A 22,542-nucleotide genomic window follows, 5' to 3' on the forward strand; every position below is an offset into this window, starting at 1 on the left:
CGTCCCCAAGGAGCTTGCAGTCAATTCCCTATGTGAGAGGGCCTTAAGGAGGCCAGTCTGGTGTGGCTGGAACTCCTGAGAGGATAGCTGTGTGGCGGCCCTGTAGGCATAGTTCATGACAGTGGGCCTTTGTGCGGCAGCAACAAGTGCTGTGGCCAGGAGGGCTCCCCCCGAGGGTCGGGCTGCCTGGTCATGGCGACCCGCACTGGACAGTCTACAGAGCTCCTCCTGGGGTGTTTCACCTCCTGCAGCAACCCTGTGGAAGAAGGGCTTATGAGGAGCCTAGTCTACAGATGAGGAAACTGAGGCCCACTACTCAGCCAGGGCGCAGAGCCAGCCCGGGAGCTGTGTCTGGGCATCTGGCTCCAAGTCCAATGCTTTGCCTGCACCTTTCCTGAAGGAAGGCGCACAAAGCTGGCAAGACGGAAAGTGGAGACCCAACTGGGGATGAGGAGCCCAGACTTGGCTGGCTTCACAGTTTCACTCCAGCTGGCCCTGCCTTGCTGTCCTGAGAGTAGGTTAAAGGAAGCTCTGAGGAGGAAAGGTCAGTCTGGGAGAGAGGTAGGAACTGGCCAAAACAACCCACACCCTGCTGTGGAAGTGCCAGGCCACCAGGTCGCGTGAGCTGGGTGTGTGTGTGTGTGGAGCGGGGGAGCAAAGATGAAGGAGCAGGACCTGGTCCCTGCCCTTGCAGGCCTCTCAGTCTGCAGTGGAGAAGGCCCTAAAACTGGGTGGGAAATGCAGTGGGCAAGGGGCCAGGACACCGATGAAGCCTGGGCTGGCTGATTCTAGGCCCTCTTTCTGCCCCAAATCCCCTTCTCCCTTCTCACCAACCACACCGTGACTACCCTAGCCTTGCTCCCTCTCTCCTCTGAGCACCTGTCACACCTCTTGCCCAAGCCGATCATTTAGCATTTGGCTTATAACCCTCATTTGACTTTTTATTATATGTCTATGTCCACCTCCCCAAGGTCAGACTCTCCTCTAAGGCAGGAACTAATGTTCTCCCTGCCACAGTGACGTGAGGTACATTTTTAGTGAAGAAAGGTTATTTGGGAAGTGATCGATTTGGGCAATGCCATGGTAGGTGTATGACCAAAGTTGAACAGTAGGTCCCGGCCACGGCCCCGGGCCTCGGTGATGTCGTCTGGCTTGTTGTGACGTCATCGTCGCGGGTCACAGTGGCGCTCCGCAGCCCGCAGGCAAAGATGACGTCATTGCCGGAACCCGCGCCGACAAGTGCTTGCTGGAGGAATTAGCGAGGCTGATGGCTAGAAATGTCCGGAGAGAAGCGGGGTCGGGGGTAACTAACTGATAGAGAAGCAGAAGGCGGTCCACGGGGCCCACTGCCCAGGCCCCGCTCCGAGCCAGTTCACGGACTGGCCCCGCCCCTGCCATGACCGACGCGAGCCAGCCAATCCGGGCAGGCCGCGGTGACGCGTAGCCTATCAGCGGACAGGGCTCTCCGGGCGCTTCCGCGTTCGCGAGCGCGCCTGGCCGGGAGTCGGCAGGGGGAGGGGGCGAGGGCGGCGGACCGCTGTCTCACCCGTGTCCCACCTTGCCCGGCGGGGCCGGTCTGGGGGGGCCCGTCTGCCGCTTCTCAGGGGACCCGATGGCCTCGGAGGGCCTGGCGGGGGCGCTGGCGGCGGTGCTGGGGGGCCGGGGGCTGAGTGTGCACAGCTGCGACTCGGAGCCGGCCGGCGAGCCTCTGGCGCCGGTGCGGCTGCGGAAGAACGTCTGCTACGTGGTGCTGGCCGTGTTCCTCAACGAGCAGGTGAGCGTCCGCCCGCCCGCTGGGCCCGGCGCCTGGCCCTCCGCAGCGCGCAGCCAGCCCCGGTGGGGACAGAGGACCTGCCGGCAACAGCCACCACTTCTTAGTGCGTGGTGCTTCCCAGTTTTGCAAAGCACTCTCACTCACACTTACACCTGAGCCTTGTGCGGCTCAGCCCTGAGATTGCCCTTCTATACTGAAGACGAATCTGGAGCCCAGGAGCGTGTTTATTTCCTCCCGCTAGGCCTCAGTGTCTTGAGAGGAGGCCTGTCCTATTCCTCTTTCCCCAGAATCTAGCACAGTGCCTGCCGCTAGTGGGCTCAACGATCTACCCAGTGCCTCAGAGACCTCCTCTGAGTCCCATGGACAGTAATGGCACGACCTGCTCTTCTATCAGACCTTCTGTACCACTGTGTGATGCTCTTTTCGTGCTGATCCTTGTGCAAGTCGCTGCAAGGACAGCTAGAAGGGGCCAGGGCCATAGGTAGGAGTTGTATGCAGGTGGGAGGTGTTTCAAAGCCTAGGCCCCAGTGTGAGGCCCTGCCACAAACAGTAAATCCCGAGGGGAGGTGAGAGATACACATAGAAACATATGGCATATAGATACAAGTCAGTGCAGGACACATGGCAAACCTCACCGTGGGGCCTAATCCCTAGCCCCTGAAGCGGTTCCCAGGAATCTCAGCCCCTTTCTGAAATGAAAGTCTGAATGCAAAGAGGGCTAAATTATAGAGCAAGACAGCTGTGGCCCCCAGACACACAAGGGCCAGCTCCCTGGCGAGCTCAACAGTTTGAAGTATGCACCAGTAAGGGGGTCTTGGGTGACTGCATTTGAGATAGGATCTAACCCCAGGGCAAGGGAAGGTTCCCAGCGAGAATCCTCTCTCTCCCCTCAGGATGAGGTGCTACTGATCCAGGAGGCCAAGAAAGAGTGCCGCGGGTCTTGGTACCTACCCGCGGGGAGAATGGAGCCCGGGGAGACCATCGTGGAGGCACTGCAGCGGGAGGTGAAGGAGGAGGCCGGGCTGCACTGCGAGCCTCTGACATTGCTGTCTGTGGAGGAGCGGGGCCCCTCCTGGATCCGCTTTGTGTTCCTCGCTCGAGCCACAGGTATGGCCCACCTGGTGGCAGTGTTTGGCAGGGGGGCAGCTGACACCTTTCCCCCAGCTTGTCCTCTGGTGAGATGAGCCCCTATTCTGTCCGGCATCTCCAGCCTGAGGATTTGACTCCCAGCCCCTACCAACCCCTACCCCGGAGTAGGTCAGGGCTAGAATGCCTGGGTGGCCATTTAATCTGCCAGACCCAGCCCTTCTCTCAACAGAGACCCTTTCCCCTCCCCCATCCTCGACATCCCCTCCAGGTGGAATTCTCAAGACTTCCAAGGAGGCGGATGCGGAGTCCCTGCAGGCTGGCTGGTACCCCCGGACCTCCCTGCCCACTCCGCTGCGAGCCCAGGACATTCTGCACCTGGTAGAGCTAGCTGCCCAGTACCGCCAGCAAGCCAGGCACCCTCTTACTCTGCCCCAGGAGCTTCCCTGCAGTCTGGTCTGCCAGCGACTTGTGGCCACCTTTACCAGCGTCCAGACAGTGTGGGTGTTGGTGGGCACAGTGGGGATGCCTCACTTGCCCGTCACTGCCTGCGGCTTCACTCCCATGGAGCAAAGGGGTGGCATCAAGATGGCCATCCTGCGGCTGCTACAGGAGTGTCTGACCCTGCACCACTTGGCAGTGGAGACCAAGGGGTTGCTTGGACTGCAACACCTGGGCAAAGACCATGCGGATGGCATCTGCTTGAATGTGCTGGTAACTGTGGCTTTTCGGAACCCAGGTATGCAGAGTGAGCCCCCAAAGGTTCGGGGTGAGAACTTTTTTTGGTGGAAGGTGATGGAGGAAGACCTACAAAGCCAGCTCTTACAGAGGCTTCAGGAATCATCTGTTGTCCCAGTCAACAGATAGGAAGGTGCCATTGTTGCGCAGGGACCCGGGCACCTGTGCCCCTGCTTCCCCACCGTGGCTCTGCCTTCCTCTGACGGAGGCAGGAGATCGGCAGTCAGGGCTCTTGTTGCATTGGGAGCAGAGGATTCTCCTAGTTCTCAGGGTGATTTCCTTCTCTGTGGAACAGGTCCCTGCATTGCACCAAAAGGACGGTGCCTTTAACCAAACAAGGAGTTCAGAGCTCGTGCCTGTGGGCACGATGAGGGCACTACTCCCTAAGGGGATATGAGAACTTTCTGGACCTGAGAGGGCATCTACTTGTCATTTTCCATGCTTGCCTCAGTAAAGGCCTCCATCCGGATTCTCGGGCGCTTAGAACAAGGACTTGGGTTGCTGGGGGAGGTCGTTCCAAGGGAGTGGGCCCCTTGCTGAGTAAATAGGTGGTACTTGCTTTACCTTCCTGCCTAAATGTCTCTGTGGGGAGGAAACGAGCAGGAAGGGGGATTGCATCAGGAAAGAAGCCCCTCCCCTTGTCCCACCACAGGCACCCAGATCTTCCCAGACAGCAAGCTGGTGTCCCAGACTGTAGGTGACTGGGGCGGGCAGGCTTCCTGCCGTCCACCATAGCCTCTGTGGCCCACTGGAGCTCTCTTTCTCCTGCCTGCCAGGGTGGGATGTGTCGCCATCCCCTTCAGCGTTTGAGTAGTGAGAACAGTGGAAGCTTCAGGTGGGTGAGGAGCCATAAAGTAGAAGCCCATCCTGCCTCTCGGAGGAGTTCCATCTCCTTGAGCTTCCCTCTTCCCTCCCTGCATCACTCTGCCGGCCTCCAGGCTCCTGCCTCTGCCTTTCTACAACTCCAGCCCAAGCCAGACCAAAACCCTTTATTCATCTCCCCTCAGCCCAGCAGAATCATGATAAACATTATTTTTTTTAAACTTTACTAAAATTTAAGGGAAAACCACAGGAAGTGAACAAAGAAAATATATCATGTGCTACTCACTGCATGTAAACAGATTTCTGGTTTTGAGCGAGGGAATACTTGACTAGTCTTCCCTTCTGAGGTGACCCCACTCTGACACTGACGGACCAGGATAAGGCCCCCTTTCCCATCCTCTCTTGGCTGCCATCTTGTCTTTCTGGCCTTAGGCTGTGATAGGAATCCTCTTGCGCCCTCTGAGGACAAACATCTCCCACGTGATGGAATCAAACCCTTTCACTTTGTTCACTTCTTTCAGTGTCTGAGGGACTCACCAGTCCATATCCCTGTTGAAGGGCAATCTTTGCTCCCACCTTATTTAGCCTATAGTTTTCAATCCTGCCCATTAGAATCACCCGGAGAGCTTTAAAAACAACCCCGGGCCCACCCCCAGAGACACCGATTCCACAGGTATCATCGAATGCAAACCAAGTGACTGTGGCATGCACTGAGGTAAGAGCCACTCGACAGCCCCGTCCGAGTTTTCAACTTGCTCTGTCCTGGAGTTCTCTCAACTGACTTCCTGAGAGCATCGCCACATCCATCCACCTAGGGACAGGTTTTTAAAATAGGAGGTCCACTAAAGCATTCATACAACTCGCAACAGAAACACCCCCAAATGAGACATGCATACAGATGCTCCAGATGGCCCATTCTTTCGCAGTGTCTCCAAGGCTAGCTGGCTCTCAGCTGTAGGTAAGCTGGGCAGAAAGTGCTGCTTGGAAGAGCCTGGTTCCTGGCAGGCGCCAAGGAACATCAGATTTGCGCTGCCAGAGCCTGTCTCTATTTACCACCGCTGCCGCCATCCCCCCACCCCCAGCACACCACCTCCCTCTGGCCCAGTGCTGGAAAAGGAATTTGTCTTTCTTGGGGAGGAAGATGGGCCCGAATGAGCGGTGGAGTGCTGCGCAGGAGGACGCAAAGGGCGGAGAGCAGGGCCGCTGGGTCCACGCCACGAAACCATTTATTGCTGTGTTGTCTGGGGGGACGCAGTGCGAATGCTGAAGGGGATGGAGGAGGGGAGTGTCTGTGACTCCCGGACGCTCAAACATTTCCTGACTTGAAGAGTTCAGACCCAATTTACCCTGTGAGCTCTGCTCTCTTGTCCCACGCCAACACCCACGTGCGCACACACGCGTGCACACACATGCACGGTGTCCTTCAGAGCAGCGGTTACGTCCTCCTCAGCTCGGAGGAATGCAGGAGAGGGAGAGGTCACAGAGTTCCTCCTCTTCCATGTCACCTCCTGGCAACCTGCGGCCGGCTTCTAGAAGCGGCATAGGCAGGAAAAGGAAGCGAAAGGGGCCCTGGCCTGCTCCTCCTTGCCCAGGAGCGAAGCCAGCAACTGCAGTCCTGCTGTGAGGTAATGCCTGGCGCCGCCTGTGTGTTCCTGCAGGTCGAGACAGATTCGGGCCGGGTGGGGTGGCAGCCCCAGCCGTGAAGGGCATGCAGGGAGAACAACACTGCCACCGGCTGCCTGCGCCCCAGCGCCTCCCTGCTGGGCCTCGGGGGCCTGGGCTCAGCTGGGCGTCCTGGCCTCGTCTGTCCCAGGCTCCCTGACTCCCCCGGAAGAGTATTCCATCAAGAACACTGCAGGCTGGGTGGAATGCTGAGAGCCAGGCCTGGCCTCCCCCGGTCTCTGAGCCCCTCTGCCCAGGTGTGGAGGGCCTGCCGAGACGGGTTCAGAGGCGCCAGAGAGAAACCAGCTGGAGCCGGAGCCTGGCACCCAGCCCCCTGCTTCCCAGGCCCTCTCCCGCCCTGGCTGCAGTTGCACCAAGGCTCTCATTAGCAGCTGCCCCCGCCTGGGCGTGGAGCATGCCTTGGATATTAGCCATGAGGCGGTTGGGAATTTTGCAACAGTCTCTAGGAGGGCTGGGCAGGAAGAGTGGGCTTCCCCTGCCATCCACTGCCCCTTCACCATGGATTAAGCCAAGGCAGGAGAAAGAACGTCAAGTCTCAGCAGTGTCTGTGGTACCTAGCGTGACAGAGACAGGGCTCCTGCACCCCCATCTCTGGCCTGCGGTCCTGACCAGCCTCAGAACTGTCATTCACTCCCCTCTGTGCCCCGGGAACTAAGCCAGAGGTCTTGGCCCTGGCCACGAATGGCCCGTACCGTAGACTCGGGTGACAGGCACAGAACGCATGAGGGTTGGGGTCTGGGTGCTCACCTGGCAATTACCCAGCTCCCCTGAGAAGGCCCCGAGGACACCATGCTGTCTGGGAGGCCATCTCTTTTGCTCCTTGGCTTCTGGTATCTTGGAGACCCACTCCCTGAACCCAGTGTCTTGGCTGATGGGCCAGGATCTTCTTGAGTTCACCTGGGAGCGGAAGCCCAGGCCTCCTGAGAGGCACAAGTGCCTGGGATATAGAGGAGATGGAGCCAAGCCCCCAGCCTGGGAGGCGGGAGGCGGTGGCAGTGCCAGGTGGGAGGCAGCTCTTGGGCAGAGGTGTGGGCAGAAGTCCCTCCTCCTGTCCTGCTCCTGGCTCAGACGTGCCCTTCTCGGGGAGGGGAGAGGTGCAGGTGAGGACCATGTGGGGGGAACTTGACGAAAGCGATGGCAGCCAGCTCCTTGCAGAATTCCTCAAGAACCACCACGCCCTGGAGGAGGGTCTGGTGGTCCAGCCTGAGGGAGACAGCATGGGGGTCATGGCCGGGAGGCGGTGGGAGCGTGCCCGGTATGACACCCCTGTGTCCATGAGGCACATTCCAGTGGCAGATGCCTCTGAGGGAAGACAGAGCTCAGCAATGGGCCCTCTCCACCCCCTGGCCTGTGCTCCTCCCACATCCTTAAGCAGTCTGCCTTCCCACCCTGGGGTCTGTCCTTGGGCACCCATTTCCCTCGGTTACTTACTGCTCCCCAGGGACCTGACCCATCAGCTGCTTGCGCACCAGGAGCAGTTTGCCCGGGAACTGGGGTACCCTCTGAATTCTCTGCATCAAGTCCCCGATCACCTAGAGCGGGAATGAGACATGACTGAGGTGGGGGCCGACACTCATGCAGGGTTCCCTAGCTCTGCCGTAGTTCAGTGGAGGACGGGGTGTGTGCCTGCGCATTTCCCTGGAGCTGTCCAGAGCGCCCACTCCTGCAGCCCCCCACCCCTGTCCTGATCCCCTCCCTTCCTGCTGCCCCACCAGCACACACCCTTGGGCTCAGCATCCTTACCCTGACGAGCACGGAGAACAGACTCCTGCAGCCAGGGGCCAGGTTGATGTAGGGATCCAGGAGGTACTCATGGATAAGGGGGTGGGGGAAGAGGGCAAGCCGGGACAGGACTGAGGTCACTTGCAGGTTCAGGCTGTATGGCTGTAGGGAACACAGTGGACAAGCCGAGGGTTGGCAGGGGGCGGTGAGCATTTTTGCACTCCCCCAGCAAGGCGCTTGGCCAGTGTGAGCGTGTGTGGGGGCGGGAGTCTCACGTGATGTGTGTGTGTCATGGATTCCCTGGGGCTGAGGGCCAGAACGCGTTAGGGCGTGTGGAGCACAGGCAAGACGGGGCTTCCCGCCTGGAGAAGGGGGTGGGGGAGGGGGGTATGGAGCTGAAGAACCAAAGAGGACTCAACCCCCCCCTCCCAGGGCCACCTGCCTGGAGTTCTCCCATGGGCCCTCACCCTGTAGTCAGGGTCCAGTCCTGTTGGCTACCTGTTCCAAAATCCGGGACATGCGGTCAAACAGCATTCGGAGGAAGTGACCCTCAAAGAAAGGCCGTTCAGGCTCATGGGGGTCCAGGGGTGTAGGGCCCAGGGGCCAGCCCCAGGGGGCAACTCGGGAGCTGCACTCCTGGAACTGAAATAGGAGTGAGAGTGAGGAGGTGGGCCCAGTGGTCAGGAGGCGCCCGCAGACCGCGGGAACCACGGAGGAAGGATGGACTCAAGGCTCTTGGCCGGAGCAGGGAGCACCTCTGGCAGATCACAGAGGGAGAAGGTGGAGTTTATCAACGCCAGGGCTTTGAGGGACAAGCAGTGGGTGTTGGCAGAGGCCTCAACACTCACCAGTCCGTAAGCATCGTGGACGTATGTGTCATACCCAGTCTCCTCTAGGAAAGCCGAGGTCTTGGCTTCCTCAGGAACCAGGCAGAGGAAACTGAGAGACAAGACCCTAGGTGTGGAGGGGCACCGCCTGGGCCACCCTGTTCCTCCCGGCTCCATCTCCAGCCCCGAGGGAACACTCCCTCCTGGCCTGAGCCGCATCAGGGCTACGGCCAAAGGCAGAACAAATCTCAAGTGACTTGGGTTTCCGGATGGCTCCCTACCTGTTGACGATCTCAGTCACTGCTGTTTTGCCGTCCGAGTTGGTGGCGGGGGCGGGAGGAGGCTTTGCAGAGGGCTGAAAGCTGGAGTTGAGGAAGCCGTCTGTGAAGTAGGGGTCTTCCTCCAGATCTCTGTGGCACCAATGAATGAATGAACAGTGCAGGGGTACTGGGGGGTTGTGGTGAGTCCCAGCGGCCTGAGGCCTCCCAGAGGCACAGGGTTGCACTTACAAGGTGTCCTCGTAGCTCTCGGGCTCCGGTGAGCCCCGGGCCACATAATGGCGGCCCTCCAGGTTGCACAGGACCAGGCCACGGATGACCTGCTCGTGCGGCTTCTGGAGCAGCTCCTCGAACAGCCGCAGGGTGGCGATGCTGATCTGGGTAAGAAAGGGTCAGCAGGACCCCGGCTTCCAGGGGTCCCGGGGAACTGCTCACTCAGACAAGAAAAGAGCAGGCAGCAGGTTTTGGGGGGAGCGGGTGGGTGCTGGTCCGGGAGCCGGAAGTCTGCCCAGTCCAGTTCCGTTACCAATTTGATGTGTGCTATCAAGTGAGCCAACTGGCTTTTCTGTGTCTCCGTTTCCATGGCTGAAAAGCAGAATAGCGGCCTCACCTGGCTCAGAGTAGCTGCAAGCCTCACAAGCCAAGTGCATATGAAATAGCTTTGGAAAACAAAGTCGCATGGCAAGCATCACAGAAAATCACTATGTGACAGAAGCAGTCACTGTTTTGGGGGGTACGCGTTTTCAATGCCTCAAAGGCAGTACCACCTGGTAAGCTAATGCAAGCAGGGAGAAGCATTCAGGGGATCCCTTGGGCAGGGGCGGTTGGAGCCAGAAGGACGATGCTCCCCCCACTCACCTCATCAGAGAGGTGGTCGCAGTGCCCGATGAGGTGGGCGCACAGAGTGCGGGGGCCATCGTCGGGGGCTGCAGGCTGTGGGTCTGTGCCCAGGAGGAAAGCCACAGCCTCTCGCAGCAGCGCAGGGGAGCGGAGCTGACGCAGCATGGCCGTGAGCAAGGCGGTGGAGGTCAGGACGCTCTGCTCAGAACTACAGGGAGAGAACACTGAGCCAGGTCCGGGGGCTGAGAGCCAGGTGGGGGAGGGGAGAGCAGAGAGGGAGCCAGCAGTGAACGAATGTTGGGGGTGACAGAACCCTTTCCTGGTTTCCTTATGCCTTGGCTGGTATTCCTCTGCTTGCTCCCTAGCCCTCCTGAGATCCTGGAGACGGCCCATGTGGTTCTGAGCCACATGTGTGTCAGGGGGTCAGCCTGGCAAACATTAACCATGGAGCCCACAGACCCATGTGACTCTGGCCAAGAAGATCCCTGGCCTTAGGAACAGGAAAGGGCTTGGTGGGGTGAGCAACTGGGTCCAGACCATGGCCATGCCCAAGGGAACGGGACACAGACTTACACATGCAGGAGGTGGGGCTGCAGAATCTCCACGAATAACTTCTCAGCCACAGCCTTTGCCAAGGCGTCTGCAACCACCTAGATGCCGAAGAAAGTGTCTTAAGCACATTTCACCTCCATGACAGTTTTCCACTGAGAAACAACCATGTCCTTGCACGGCGTCTAACACAATAGGCAGGCCGGGGGCCCTGCCTAGCTCCTGAGAAACCCACTTGGCCCTCAAGGTGGACACAGGGAAGGGAGTGGGGTCAACCACGGGGCACCCCCACAGAGAGCCCTGTTGGGACCCACCCCTGCTCACCGTGTGTGCCTCTGTGATGAGGTGGTCACAGTAATCAAACCAGCCCAAAAAGGCAGCCAAGGCCTCCTTGCCAGGGAAGGAAGCCTCGTCAGACGGGGCACTGGGCAACCTGAGGGGAAGCAAGGGAGGAGCGATGAGGCCTGCCTCAGGTATGTTCCAGAATCTGGGCCTCTTCTCCCTGCAACCTCTGTTGCCGGGGTGGGGGAGGAGGCGGGGGAAGCAAAAGTGATGTTTCCCTGGAGGGAAAGCCCTTGAGGATGGGCTGTGCCCTCAGGAAGAGGGAGGCCAACAGAGGGCCCCATCCCTCCTAGAAAACCGGAGGACAGGGAGGGCTTCCCGCCACTGAAGACGCAGGCCAGCTTTCCCCGACCAAGCACCTACCTCCAGCTGACGCCCTCCAAAGTGGCAATGTCCGCTGGGTCCAGGAAGGCGGGCACGGACTGGTACAGCTGGCAGAGGTGCTCGACGACAGCGGGGCAGCAAGGGCTGCTCTGCACCAGGTAGGTGGCGGCTGCAGGCGAAGCCACACTCACCAGGAGCAACAGGTTCTCCTGGGCCCTCAGAGCCACCCGACCTTTCTAGGGGACAGGGGTACGACTTCAGGGACCCAGGTTGGAGCCCCCAGATCCCTTCCCAGCAATTCGCCCTCCTCGTCCCTGCCCCCGCATCTCGGCGGCTAGCACCTTGCTCTTGCACAGCCCGATCAGGGAGGCGATGAGGTTGCTCTCCCCGGCCCGACCGTCTGGCTCCTCCATCTCGGCAGGCGGCTGTGTGCTCAAGGCCTGGGCCGCACAGGCGCTCACGTCAGCGGCCTTGCTGTGGGACCGGTCCTTGTCTTGGATGCTGGCTGCCTCTCTGGGCAGGGTGGTGGGTTCTTTGGAGGACTTCTTCCTGCTGACAATCTTTTTACCCTGCAAAGAAGGTCGGGGGAAGCCACGTCATGGTGCAGACCCTTCCCCATGATGCCCCCGTGGGAAAGCAGGATGTGCCGGCTGTCAGGGCCTCTGCATGGAGCTGGAGGGGAAGCCGCCTAGGCGCCTGAGTACCTGCTCCCCCCTCTGCTTCCTCAGAAGGGCCAAAGAGGCCTGCCCTGGGGTCGGGGCCCTCCCGCCCCGATGCCTCACAGAGGTGCTCACTTCCAGGATGTAGGTGAGCAGGGCTGGGTCCTGTTGGATCTTGGAGCAGAGGACGGTGGTGAACTGTACCTCCTCCTTTTCTGTCTGGGAACCAGGAACTGTCCCACCAAGTCGGAGAAGCTTCTAGAAGGGAAGTAAGTTAGAAACAGGGAAGAATGGGATAGCAGGGAAGAGAGAGGGCTTGACCCTCAGACACCCCTCAGTCTCCTGGTTCCTCACCTGCACAGGCCTGTGGACGTTGAGGTAATGCAGGAGGGGGTGCTGCACCTGGGCCAGAACCTTGCTGAAGAACTGGAATACCTGCTGCCGCATCCCTGGGGGGGACTGAGGGTCAAGGGACAGAGTGCCCATCAGAAGACGAAGCCGTGCGCACCGCCCGGAATGCTGCTCCCCGCAGGCCACAATCCTCCCTCTGTCACTGCTCAGAGGACACCTTCTCTGCAAGCCTCCTTCCCTCACCACAGCCACACCTCCGAGACGGGCAGCTTCACTTCAGACCACCACAGTGGGGCAAAGGTCGCAATAAGTGAATACCGCAATGAAGCAAGTCAAATTAATGTTCTGGCTTCCCAATGCATACAAAAGCTATGTTTATGCTGTACTGTAGTCTATTGTGCAATGGCGTGTATCTAAAAAGCACTGTATAACCTTAATTTAAAAATATTGCTAAAAATTGCTAACCATCACCTGAGCTTTCAGCGAATTGTAATCTTTTTGCTGGTGGAGGCTCTTGCCTCAATGCTGGTGGCTGCTGACTGATCGGGGCGGGGGGGGGGTTGCTGAAGGTGGGGTGGCTGTGGCAATTTCTTAAAATAAGACAACGAAGCTGGCCACATGGATGGACTCTTGCTTTCATGAACGATTTCTCTGTAGCACGCGATGCCGTGTGACGGCATTTTACTCACAGTAGAACTTCTTGCAAAACTAGAGTCAGTCCTCTCCAACCTGCCAGCTCTAGCAACTAAGCTTATGCGATGCTCTAAATCTTTTGTTAACATCTCAACAATCTTTCCAGCTCTTCCCCAGGCGTAGATTCCATCTCAAGAAACCAGTTTCTCTGCTCATCCTCAAGCAGCAACTTCCCATCTGTTAGTATGATCCAGAGATGGCGGCCATTCAGTCCCGTCCTCAGGCTCCACTTCCTGTTCTAGTTCTCTTGCCCTTTCCCCCACACTTCCTCCTCTGAAGTCTTGGACCTGCCGGAGTGCATGAAGGCTGCAATCAAATTCTTCCAAACTCCTGTTCATGTTGATATTTTGACCTCTTCCCATGAATCACGAACGTTCTTAATGGCACCTAGAATGGTGAATCCTTGCCAGAAGGTTTTCGATTTCCTTGCCCAAATCCAGAAGAACCACTATCTATGGCAGCCACAGCCTTACAAATGTATTTCTTAAATAGCAAGACTTGAAAGTCAAATGACTCCTTGATCCAGGGGCTGCAGAACGGAGGCTGTGTCAGCAGAGAACAATGGTCGTCTCGTCTTACCTCCCCATCAGAGCTTGTGCGTGACCAGGTGCAGTGCCAGGGAGCAGTCATATTTTGAAAATCTTTTTTTCTGAGCGGTGGGTCTCAACAGTGGACTTAAAATATTCAGGGAACCATGCTGTAACGGGAAGTGCTGCCACGCAGGCTTTGCTGTTCCATTTACTGAGCACAGGCAGAGTGGGCTTAGCATAATTCCTCAGGGCCCTGGGATTTCCAGAACAGTCAACGAGCACTGGCTTCGACTTCAAGTCACCAGCTGAATTAGCCCCTAGCGAGAGAGTCAGCCTGTTCTTGGAAACTTTGAAGCCGGGCATTGACTTTCCGCCTCCAGCTATGAGAGTCCTGGCCGGCATCTTCTTCCGAGAGAGGCCGTTTCATCTGCACTGGAGATCTGTTGCTCAGTGTAGCCTCCTTCATCACTTATCCCAGCTGGATCTCCTGGAGAACTTGCTGCGGCGTCTGCACCAGCACTGGCTGCTTCGCCCTGCGCTCTGATGTTACAGAGACGGCTTCTTCCCTTAAACCTCACGGACCCACCTCTGCCAGCTTCGGACTTTTCTCCTGCAGCTTCCATGGCTCTCAGCCTTCGCAGAATTGAAGAGAGTCGGGGCCTTGCTCAGGGTTAGGCTTTGGCTTAACGCAATGTCGCGGCTGGTTCGATCTTCTACGCAGACGGCTCAGCCTTTCTCCACATCAGCAGTAAGGCTGTTCTGCTTTCTTATCGTTCATGTGTTCACTGGAAGGCACGTTTAACCTCCTTCAACAACTTTTCCTTTGCATTCACAACCTGGCTAACTGTTTGGTGCAAGAGGCCCAGCTTTTGGCCCATCTCAGCTTTCAACGTGCCTTCCTTACTGAGCTTTATCATTTCTTATTTTTGATTTAAAGTGAGACACGTGACTCTTCCTTTCACTTGAACACTTAGAGGCCAGTGCAGTTATTAGTTGGCCAAATTTGAATATTGTAGCGTCTCAGGGAACAGGGAGGTCCAGGGAAAGGGAGAAAGATGGGGAATGGCTGGTCAGTGGAGCTGTCTTACAGAGGCATTATCTGTGGTCCCCCCAGTTATAATAGCAACATCGAAGATCATTGATCACATATCACCGTAAGGAATATAATAACTAAGTTTGAAATAGTACCAAGAATTACCAAGATGTGACAGAGAGACATGAAGTGAACAAACGCTGTTGGAAAAATGGCGCCGACAGACTTTCACAATGCACCGCTGCCCACAAACCTTCAACTTGTAAAAAACGCACTCTTTGTGAAGCACCATCAAGTGGGGTGCAACCAAATGAGGTGCGCCCACATTGGAAACTGGCCTTGCCCGCGCTGCCAGGTCCCCGTCCCCCTTTATCGTTCTCTGTAACCCTGTCATTGTTGGATACACTAGGTGCGGGCTCCCCGATCACCCACCTCTCTCTGACCAGAATTTGTGTCTGTTTTAATAGCTGCTGTGTCCGCAGCACGGAGGCCCCTGCCTGGCACACCTTCGCTGAATGAACCCTGACTGCATAACGGGAGCATTTCCAAGACACGACATGACAGGAACACAGGTGGACGAGCCGGGACTCAGGGGCTCCCCGCGGTCCTGCCCACCTCAGCCTTGCCCAGCGTGCACAGGGTCTCCAGGATTTTGTGCTGCAGCAAGTATTCCAGACAGGGCCCGGCCTCGCCAGCGGCCGTCTGCTGCCTCTCCTCGTACACCAGGATGTCCAGCATCTGCTTCAGCCGCCAGGGAATATCCGTTTTCTTGGCAGGGGTGTTTTCATCTAACAGAGATTCAGGAAACAAGGGTGAGTGGGGTGAAGATGGGCACTCGGGCTTGAGGAGGGGCTGGGGGGTGGAGGGAGACTGAGGGTACACCTGGAGTAAGGCCAGGTTCACAGGTGGCTTCGAACAAAGACCCGAGGAAGTGGAAATTTACAGCTGTATTTAAAAAGACAAAAGACCTTCTGGATGAGGCCCAGGATGCAGCCCTCTGACCGGGAAAGTATGCGTACTCCGGCGCTTTATCAGAGGGAGGCGGCATCATTTTTTCTCCTAACCCGGGGGCGTACAGGAGGATACATTGTTCAGGCCACAGGCCAGCTCTGGGCCCGACTGAGCAGCCGTGGGCTCAGGGGTCTCTGTCATAGAATTTAGAAGCTGTCTTAGAGCAGCTTCCTGACAGGTAAGCCTCTGATCCTTTTTACACTCACAGGAGGCAGAAAGGAGAAACACTTTTTTTTACAAAGGAGAAAAAAATCCATGCACGACTATGAGTTCAGAGGCAAACCTGCTCCATCGTGCAAAGGTCTTGATGGAGAAGCTGGGGCTTTCTTGGTGAGAGTCTCAGAGTGTTTGCGTAAAGCAAGTTTTTATGCTTTGGGACCGGCCTTGGAGCACCCCCTAGCTTATTTTGAAAGCATTGGCTTTTGAACAACACAGCTCACCTCACCCATCCCTGTACCTATGATCTAAGGACTGTTCTGGAAATTAATGGATTGGGTTCAGGTGAAGCCTCAGGTGGACATGAGTCAGTTCTGGATCTTTTCCTACGTTCTGGTAGATTGGGGCTCTCTGGCAAGAGATCTTCTGTCTAAAAGGTACAGGCTTCCAATTAAAAAATAAATAAGTCCTGGGGCGCCTGAGTGGCTCAGTCGGTTGGGTGTCCAATTCTTGATTTCATCTCAGGTCATGATCTCAGGGTGGTGAGAGTGAGCCCTGCGTCAGGCTCTGTGCTGGACGTGGAGCCTGCTTAAGAGTCTCTCTCTCTCCCTCTCCCTCTGACCCCGCCAAAAAACAAAAAAACAAAAGCACAAAACAATAAATAAATAAGTCCTGAGAATGTTATATACAGCGTAGTGATTATAGTTAATGTATTATATATTTGAAAATTGCTAAGAATAGATCTTAAAAGTTGTCATCACAAGAAAAAAATTGGTGACTAGTTAGGGTGATGGATATTAACTAGACTTACTGTGGTGATCACTTCACGATATATCCGCATATTGAATCAATATGTTGTACACCCAAGTTACATGATATAATGTTACATCTATTATATCTCCAAAAAAGAAAACAGATCTTCAGTTTAAAGCCGTTGTTCTCCACTGGGGGTGACTTTGCCCCCGGGAACATTTGGCAATGTTTGGATAGAAGCCAGAGCTTCTGCTAAACATCCCACCATGCACCCCTAGAAGCCCGCCACCACAAAGTATGATCCAGCCCAAATGTCAACCACGCCAAGCTGGCAAAACCTGGTCTTACAGGACACTTGGGGGTCCCTCAGAGTGTCCAAAGACTGGTTTTTAATTTCTTGGGCTGGCTCTGGCTAGAGATCAAGTCTTCAGGAAAGGGGTAGACTGGAATCAAACCCCAGTCTGAACCAGCAGGTAGAAAGCCAGGGATGCAGGACAGGGTCACCTGGCAACCAGTGTGTATCCACCAATACCAGCGTACTGACTACAAAGCAGCCAATCCGACTCCACCCCTCAGGGAGTGATCCTGCTGGGCCCAGATTACCCAAAGCTTTGGCTGGCTGGGGTGTCAGCTCCGGGAGAAGGACCCAGGCACATTACACGTCTTGGTTTTTGTTCTCCTACCCTAGGTTTCTATAAGGGAAATGCCCTCTAAGTTAGCTCAGGGAAAGGAGGAATTGATTCCGTTTCTTTTCTTTTAATCAGTAAGCCCTGGGCGTGGGCCCTGAAGACAGGCCTGGACACTCTGCCTAGCTGGAAGCTAGGGGCAAGTAGGGCTCACCCTCTGCCTTGCAGTCAGGTCGGTGACATGCCCAACTGCCCAGCATCCACGCCTGCCTCACACAGTTCCTCTCCCAAAAGGTCAGGGTGGGGCCAGCCCCCACTCTCAACCCCTGTGAGGCCCCTGTCACCTTCTCTAGGCAGCATGCATCTCTGACTGGCATGGCGACGTGGCCCACACCTTCCTCCCCACTGCCTGCAGGGCTCCCCTGGCCAGGGAAGACCAGGCCCCACCTGTACTTTCAATGTAGTAGTGCGTGATGCCCTTCCAGTGCTCCACGAAGGCCTCCAGCAGGTCAATGCTGGGCTCCCGCTGTGGAGAGAAAGGAGACACAGGCTAAGGGGCCGCCACAGTGATCACGGGCTCCACGACCACTGCCACTCATGACAACGGACGTTCCACCGTCTACCAGGTATCGATCAGGTCAGTGCCAGGCCCTGGAGGAGGCGCCGTGATCCAGGTTCTCAAAGGGAACAGGAACGCACTTTCTCCAGGACAATATCTTGGGACCTCTCCCAGCCCCCCTCTCTCCTGGAGATGCTGTGCTCCTGCTACATGTGATGATTCCACGGTCCCTGGCCCTTGGTCGGGGAGACAGACACAGAAACAGATCGCCTCAAGATGATTATGCCACCGTAGAGGGACGCAGAGGAAAACAGGAGAGCGCCCCCAAGACAATAAAATCAAAATGATACACATGGAAAACTTGGCAAAGACAAAGCTTTCGGGCCCCTCTCGGTTCGAGAGTCTGCACCAATCTGTGTTTGAGGCCGTCGGAAGGCTTTGTTCATCCAGATGGGTAATGTTAGCACCATATTCACAAGGTGCCTTTCTTATAACATGCCTGCATCTCTCGTCCAAGGCTGCAGGCTGACGGAGGAGCTGGGGACACACAGCCTGCAGCCCCAAAGAATTCTATCTCTGCTACGAGCAGGGCCCAAACCCGCCCCTTTTCCAAAAGTTCTCTCTTCATCACCACACCGATAACAACTGCTTTCTCTGAAAACTCCAAAAAAGAGCATTCATTCTCTTTCCTTGCAGGAAAAAAAAATGCATAATCAAATAGTCCCTCACCACAGGTGCTCTTTTCTACCCCTCTGTCTTTGCTCAGGCCACTCCTCTGCCCAGGAGGCCCTGTGTCCCCCTACACTTGCCTAGATCTGAACAGTCACCGGTGAGGTCCAGCTAAGGGTCACCGGCTCCGGAAAGGCCTCAGCAGAGCTCCTGGACGCGTCTCTTTCTAACCTCGCACTTCACTGCAACACAGAACTGTCCACTCCTGATTCATCCGGAAAGTATCTTTTGAGTGCCTGATGCTGTAAGCAATACACGGCTGTTGGAGACCCAGTGCAGGGAGAACAGAATTCGAAAACCGCCCAGAATCACTCAGCGGTACGAAATAGTGTGAGAACACAGGACAGGTGGAAAGTGGCCCGTGGGAAAAGAGCACTGGAACAGAGGAAGCTTTACTGAGGTGACCCTGGAACTAAAATGTGACAAATGCGGTCCCACGTCAATAATTAGAGATGAAGAAAGGATGCTTCCTGTGGAAGGAACTCTGCAAAGTGTCTCTGGGACGAGGACGGATTGATGAGTGTGTGGGCCCCTGATCATTGAGCCACCGGGTCAGGACTGTTTTTTGCAGGCAGTGGGGGCGGGTCAAGAGCACGTTTTAGGTGGGGCGGGCTGGCGGTTGTGTGCAGGACAGGAAGGTGGGAAGAACGGCCTTCTGGCTGTGAGGACAGAGGGAAGAAGCAGGAAAACCGAATCAGAGGCCCTGAAACTCTCCCCCTAACCCTTGGCTGCCCAGGCAACCTTGTCTTCTTTCTTGGTTGGTTGTGGGGGGCATGGCCCTTGCCGGAATGGCACCTCCACGGTCATCGCAAGCACACCGTCCACATGGAGCCACTGCCTCTTACCATGCCCTGTGTGAGCCTATGATTGTGGGACTCAAGTCTTCTCTTCTACTAGACTGTGAGCTCCCGGAGGGCTCGGGTTCTGTGTTTTCTAGCTCTGCCGGCCCTTAAAGGGCTCTGCCACTAGTGACTGCTCATTCGTATTTACTAAATATCTCAGCAAACTCCTTTAGACATCCTTTCTGTAGCTCCTCGTCTCAGGAAAGCCCCCCAACCCTTGACCAGCACTACAATCATCTTCCAGTGCTGCGACGGGCTCACATGTAGCCTCCAAATTCATTTGTAGTCTCCCAAACCCTTCATCTGGGTTGACACTGAAAACGAACAATCCAGTAAGAACAGGAGACCCGGGAGAATACAGACAGTCAGCAAACAGACTGTAACAAAACAGACCGTTAGAACAAAGCAAGCAGATCATCTTCACCTGAATCTCCTATTAGCTATTGCAACTCCAAAGAAATTGCACCAAATGATTTATTTTAAAGAGAAATTATTAAATTCTAATCTTCACTATCTTTGTTACTAATAATCATAAAGAATATTTTCTAAAAGAACCCTAATGATTGCTATTCTGTTTTGTCAGAAGAGGGCAGGAAGGAGCACTCTTCCCCCTTAACAAGGAGTCAAGCAACCAGCTGGGGTCTCAACCTGGTGACCCAGGCAGGGGAAGACCGATGCCCCCCATGTGGGGGTGAAGGGGAAAAGAGGGGTTCCCCTCTCTCCTGACAGTTCCATGGGGCCAGCCAAACTTCTACGGTATTGTCTATGTAACCGATGCTCAGGGGCCAAAAATCACCTGCCGGAAAATACCTCCCTTGACCAGCAGTACGTCCTCCAGCCCTTGACGCTGACATGCCTGCATTGGAAGCACTAGAAATTCACTTCTCAGGACTAAGGCTCTCTCTGGTCCGTCCACCTGCCCTGTGTATGGAGCTTCCCTGGAGAGGTATGAAGTGGTTTGTCACATCACGTCCTAAGATGACAGCTGTTTTGACTGGGGACAAGGAGGAGGGGAAGGCAAGATTACTCTGGAAGCCCTCCCAAGGTGGCCTGCCCTGGACGTCAGGAAGGGCAGGGCTGGGGACAGGTGGAGGAGAGGTGGGGGGAGCGTTTCACTTTCTTCACAAGTCTGATTAAGGCTGAGACTGTTGGCTTTTATAATAAGCTCTGTTTTGGAGAGTGTGCTGGGGAGAAAGGAGGTGGAACACAAGCATGTTGCTCCTGAGCAAATCTGACAGAATATACTGAATCGATCAATTAGAGGAGGACTTCTACTTTGAGAGAGAAGAGCTGTTAACTTTACAGACAGATTCTTGGCAGGGTTACTTTAAACGGAAGGCATTCGGCCTAGTCTACCTAAACTGCACTTTTATCTTGCTGAATGAAGTGAACCCGCCTCTGACCAGCCTTCAACCCCAACAGAAAATGGCAAACACACCAACTCTCCCTCGTATGGCTGCCCCAAGGTCCCCCCGCTGCTGGCCTCTCCTGACTCAAGGTCACTCTGGCAGGGCCCCTGTGGCGTGAGATACCGGATGCGGCCCTGTGCCCGCAGCAGGCTGCGTCCTGGGCCGGGCGCCCACCCACCCCGGAGTGTATCTATACAGGCTTCCTGGGGACGTGTCCAATCCGGGCCGGAACTTCCCAAGTGGAGGCTGAGCGCACACGCGCCTGACTGAGGTCTTGGGGTTGTCTGGGGGCTCGGAAGGAAAGCTAGGGGCATTTATGTTTCCAGCCCAGGTGACCGGGAAGGGAGGAGCGTGGCGGGGGGAGGGGAGGCGGAGGAAGGCAAAGGGCCGGGGGAAGGGACCTTGGGGAAGAAACTACTGGGGGACAAGGGGGCCCTCTAGCACAGAAGAGTTTGGGAACTGGGAGCGAACTGGGACCGGGGAGCAGGAAAAATAAACAGGAAGCCATTTGGGGAAAAGGGTTAGGGGCTGGGGCGATCTGAGAGGAGCTGGGAGTGGGCGATCGGGAACGAGGCCACGCGAAGCAAGAAGGGCTGTGCGGGAGCGGCGCCACGGGGGAGAGAGGAGGCCCGGGAAAGGGCGCCACGGCCTGGGTGGGGGTCCCTTCCCGGAGGCGGGCCCGCGCCCCCCGCCCCCCCCCCCGCCCGCCGGCTCCTCCCCCGGCCCCGCGCCCGCCCTTCCGGCCTAGGCCCCGCGCGCCCGGGCCTCCCCGGCCTCACCGCCCCCACGGCCTCCTGCAGCAGCGCGCCGAGCCGGCTCAGCATGTTGGCGGCCCGGCCGCCCGGCGCTCGGCTCCCAGCGGCGGCGGCGGCGGCGGCGGCGCGGCGGCGGCGGCGGGCCTCTCGGGCCGGAGGGCGGCCCCGGAGGCGCGGCAGGGGGGCGGGGCCCTGCCTGGTCCGCCCCGCCCCGCCCCGCCCCGCCCCGGCCCGCGGGGGGCGCCCGCCGCCCGTCGCCTCCTGCCCGGCCCGGCCCGGCCCGGCCCGCGCGGTCGGGAAGGAGATCGGGCGCCGACGTGGAGCCCCGCGCCGCAGCGGAGGGGAGCTGCGTCCCCGTGGGGGGAGCCAGGTGGCAGCGAGAAGGGCGAGGGGCACCGGGAGCTGCTTCGACGAGGAGTGGGAAGGTTTGTGGGTCCTGTAAGTCTCCAGACGCCCCTACCCCCCGCGCCCGGCCCCTGTCCGCACTGAAACAAACGTGCTGGTCCAAATTGAGAGGTGCTGAGGGTAAAGGAGACCCCGGATTCTGAAGATTTACTACAAAAAGAAAATGTAAAATAGCTCACTCATGATGTTGTATGTTGATGACTTGTTGAAATTGTAACATATAGATATATCGAGTTAAATGATGTATATTCTGAAAATTAATTTCACTTGTTGCTTGTTCCTTTGCGTGGACACAGCACTGGTCCGGAGGTCCTGCTGAGGAAGTAACAACCGGCCGGGGTGTCCTCGCAGCGCCAAGGAAAGAAACAGAAGGTGGGTCTCCCATGTCAAGAGGCCTCCTGCCCCGAAAAGTTGGGCCCATGAATTACGCAGGCAGAACCCTTAAGAGCAGGAGTGAATGTCCAGGACATTTCCTGGAATGTCCAGAGGGACAATTCTGCCAGTTTAAAGCCCATTCTCCCTACCACTTCCACTTCACCCTCCAGCCTCAGGAATGAAAAGATCTTTCTGAGCCGAGGGCTGGTATCTGCTGACCACTGACATGGGATGAAAGGATGGGATTAAGGGTCGCACTAGAGAGGAGGGTAGCCTCTACCCTAAAGCTGTAGGGCCTAGAGCTGTGGGGTCTTAGGGTTTCCCTGCACTAGTCCTGCCCTTTGGGCCCCATTCACCGGTTAGGCTGAGGCCCAGGGGTCAGGCTGAGGCCCAGGAGTCGCCGCCACTCCAGACATGGCTGTGTACCCTGGAGTGGAGCCTGGAGTCTGGCCCAAGTCACCAGGGGTGGGGGCAGCGTTCTGCCCAGCCCAGACATGGCTAGCATTTGGATCTCCTTCTCTGACAGCTGCTTGGGGAAAATAAGCGTTTTTAAATAGCCCATCTGCAAATGGGCCCCTATGAGGAGCCCTATGGGAAATGAGAGGAGGCTTTCAGGCCAGAACGTGTAAGAGCAAAGGGAAGAAACGAGCCTGTTTTGTGTACGGAGAGGT

At 56.8% G+C, this 22,542-nt stretch overlaps 2 protein-coding genes across 5 annotated transcripts; one reads left to right on the forward strand and one right to left on the reverse strand.

The window, feature by feature from the left end:
* Nucleotides 1-1,473: 1,473 nt before the first annotated feature.
* On the forward strand, nucleotides 1,474-4,161 carry NUDT18 (nudix hydrolase 18). Its single transcript, XM_008702108.2, has 3 exons — nucleotides 1,474-1,774; nucleotides 2,668-2,881; nucleotides 3,132-4,161. Exons 1-3 carry the CDS (start codon nucleotides 1,613-1,615, stop codon nucleotides 3,725-3,727), a joined length of 972 nt encoding a protein of 323 aa, XP_008700330.2. The 5' UTR covers nucleotides 1,474-1,612; the 3' UTR covers nucleotides 3,728-4,161.
* Nucleotides 4,162-5,628: 1,467 nt separating this feature from the next.
* Nucleotides 5,629-21,187, reverse strand: FHIP2B (FHF complex subunit HOOK interacting protein 2B). Of its 4 annotated transcripts, XR_005833943.1 has the most exons (18): nucleotides 21,116-21,187; nucleotides 17,245-17,323; nucleotides 14,867-15,039; nucleotides 11,999-12,103; nucleotides 11,780-11,902; nucleotides 11,327-11,554; nucleotides 11,025-11,221; nucleotides 10,644-10,752; nucleotides 10,344-10,420; nucleotides 9,789-9,978; nucleotides 9,162-9,307; nucleotides 8,934-9,062; nucleotides 8,674-8,764; nucleotides 8,324-8,467; nucleotides 7,847-7,987; nucleotides 7,535-7,635; nucleotides 6,851-7,306; nucleotides 5,629-6,072 (listed from the first exon to the last, which is right to left on the reverse strand). XR_005833943.1 is itself a non-coding variant. In XM_040626549.1 (17 exons), the coding sequence occupies exons 1-17, from the start codon at nucleotides 21,158-21,160 to the stop codon at nucleotides 7,168-7,170; spliced, it is 2,217 nt and encodes a 738-aa protein (XP_040482483.1). In that variant the 5' UTR covers nucleotides 21,161-21,187; the 3' UTR covers nucleotides 5,629-7,167. The 4 variants fall into 4 exon arrangements, 2 of the variants coding, with proteins under 2 accessions (XP_040482483.1, XP_040482484.1); XM_040626549.1 differs by having other exon boundaries at nucleotides 5,629-7,306; XR_005833944.1 differs by lacking the exons at nucleotides 5,629-6,072; nucleotides 6,851-7,306; nucleotides 7,535-7,635 and adding an exon at nucleotides 8,101-8,187 and having other exon boundaries at nucleotides 7,851-7,987; nucleotides 8,293-8,467.
* Between the last annotated feature and the right edge of the window lie 1,355 nt (nucleotides 21,188-22,542).

This window comes from Ursus maritimus, unplaced genomic scaffold (assembly GCF_017311325.1).
Source record: "Ursus maritimus isolate PB19 unplaced genomic scaffold, ASM1731132v1 scaffold_11, whole genome shotgun sequence".
In the NCBI taxonomy this organism is placed as follows: Eukaryota; Metazoa; Chordata; class Mammalia; order Carnivora; family Ursidae; genus Ursus; species Ursus maritimus.